The 1587-nt window shown below is 33.1% G+C and overlaps 1 protein-coding gene across 1 annotated transcript; it reads left to right on the top strand.

Annotated features, from left to right (window-relative positions):
• Positions 1-4: 4 nt before the first annotated feature.
• LOC116351274 (chondroadherin-like) lies at positions 5-1110 on the top strand (the record flags this gene model as incomplete). The annotated part of the gene is made up of 1 exon (XM_031783356.1): positions 5-1110. A coding segment is annotated over one exon (639 nt), but the record flags the coding sequence as incomplete, so codon positions are not given.
• Between the last annotated feature and the right edge of the window lie 477 nt (positions 1111-1587).

The following is a 1587-nucleotide window of genomic DNA, read 5'->3' on the forward strand; positions in this document are numbered from 1 at the left end:
ATTGGATCTGTCTCATAACAACATCAGTGAATTGCATGTCAGCACATTTCAAACGCTCACTGAATTGAAAGAATTACATTTATCTCACAACGAAATACGAGAAATCCCATCATTTTTCCTGCATAAAACGAAGAAACTAACCGATGTGAATTTGTCCTTCAACAAAATAGCAACGATTGATTATTTCGCTTTTTCTGGCACTACAGATGTAAGAAAATTAAATTTGACACACAATCAACTTGCAACATTGAATCGGAAAATGATCGAAACACTTTCAAATCTAACGCACTTTGATATTTCATTTAACCGAATCACGGCACTGAAACCGGACAATATGAAAATTTTGCAGCATTTAGTGTATTTCGATGTGTCGGGCAATTCACTAAAAAAATTGGATAACAAAACATTTGCAGGTCTTGTGAAACTTGAGCAATTGTTTTTGTCCCATTGTAACTTATCGGTGATAGTTCCGGGCACATTTTCGCCTTTGGTGAATTTAAAACGATTGGATGTGTCGTACAATCAGTTGAAGACATTGGATTCGAATTGTTTACCATCAAGTCTTGACCACATGAAAATTATTGGCATTGACACCAACAAATTCAATTGTTCATTTTATGAAAAAAATTTCGAAATGACTTGAACATTTAGACAACATCTCCATTCGAATCAATTGCAGTTCGGAAAATGAAGAAACAGATCACACCGAAGCGGTCACCATTGGATCAATTGAAGAGACATCAATTATGAACGTGATTTTTGATAATGCAACTGCGGATGTAATTGAAAAGAAATCAACAACGAAAAAGCGACAATTAATCGAAAATTTGACAACCGAAAAGCCACAGAGAAACGAAGAAATCGACAAGAAACATCCGCACTCGTTGGAATTGACGAATGATAAACAAGATCATCATAGTTCAGTCAACACAAGTCATCTAGCGAACCATTTAATTGACATAAAAAACTACATGTTTGTGATTATGTGTGTAATCATTTTCGGATTTAGTGTCATTTTTATCGCGATTGCATGGAAAATCATTCAAATACGTTTAAATATATCGCTTGAGCCGGGACAAGTCATTTACAGACGAAATGAAATAAATTTACGAAACGCAGTGGAAAACAACAACGATGACGTCATTAAATTTGAAAAGCCATGAAAAAAGATGTTTCCATCGATTCAGTTTAAATTTTAATCACACATATTGTGTGTTTCTTTAGAAACATATATTTGTTTTCATTTTTATAAATTCTTAGCAAACAAAAAAGTCTTTGCTCTAAAATATTTGTTTAGTCCTCATAAAAAGTCCATTTTTGTTAGATCTGCCATGAGCGGTGAATATCCACATTTATTTTGTTACATTTTCAAATAAACGAACCAAAAATCGATTTTTTAGTGGAAATTCTCTCTTAAGTTGTCAAAAAGTCAAAAACATCAATAAAAGGTTTATAAAAATGTACCTATGTTGAGCAAAATCCAGTGCCTTTCATTTATCGCTTTTTTCAGCGGCAGAATTTCAATGGATGACTTCGGAACCGAATTTAGGATAAGTATAGTTAAAGGTTTGAGGTAAAATAAATGCA

The sequence above is a fragment of the Contarinia nasturtii genome, unplaced genomic scaffold, assembly GCF_009176525.2.
Source record: "Contarinia nasturtii isolate CC-2019 unplaced genomic scaffold, AAFC_CNas_1.1 Cnas_scaffold_5085, whole genome shotgun sequence".
In the NCBI taxonomy this organism is placed as follows: Eukaryota; Metazoa; Arthropoda; class Insecta; order Diptera; family Cecidomyiidae; genus Contarinia; species Contarinia nasturtii.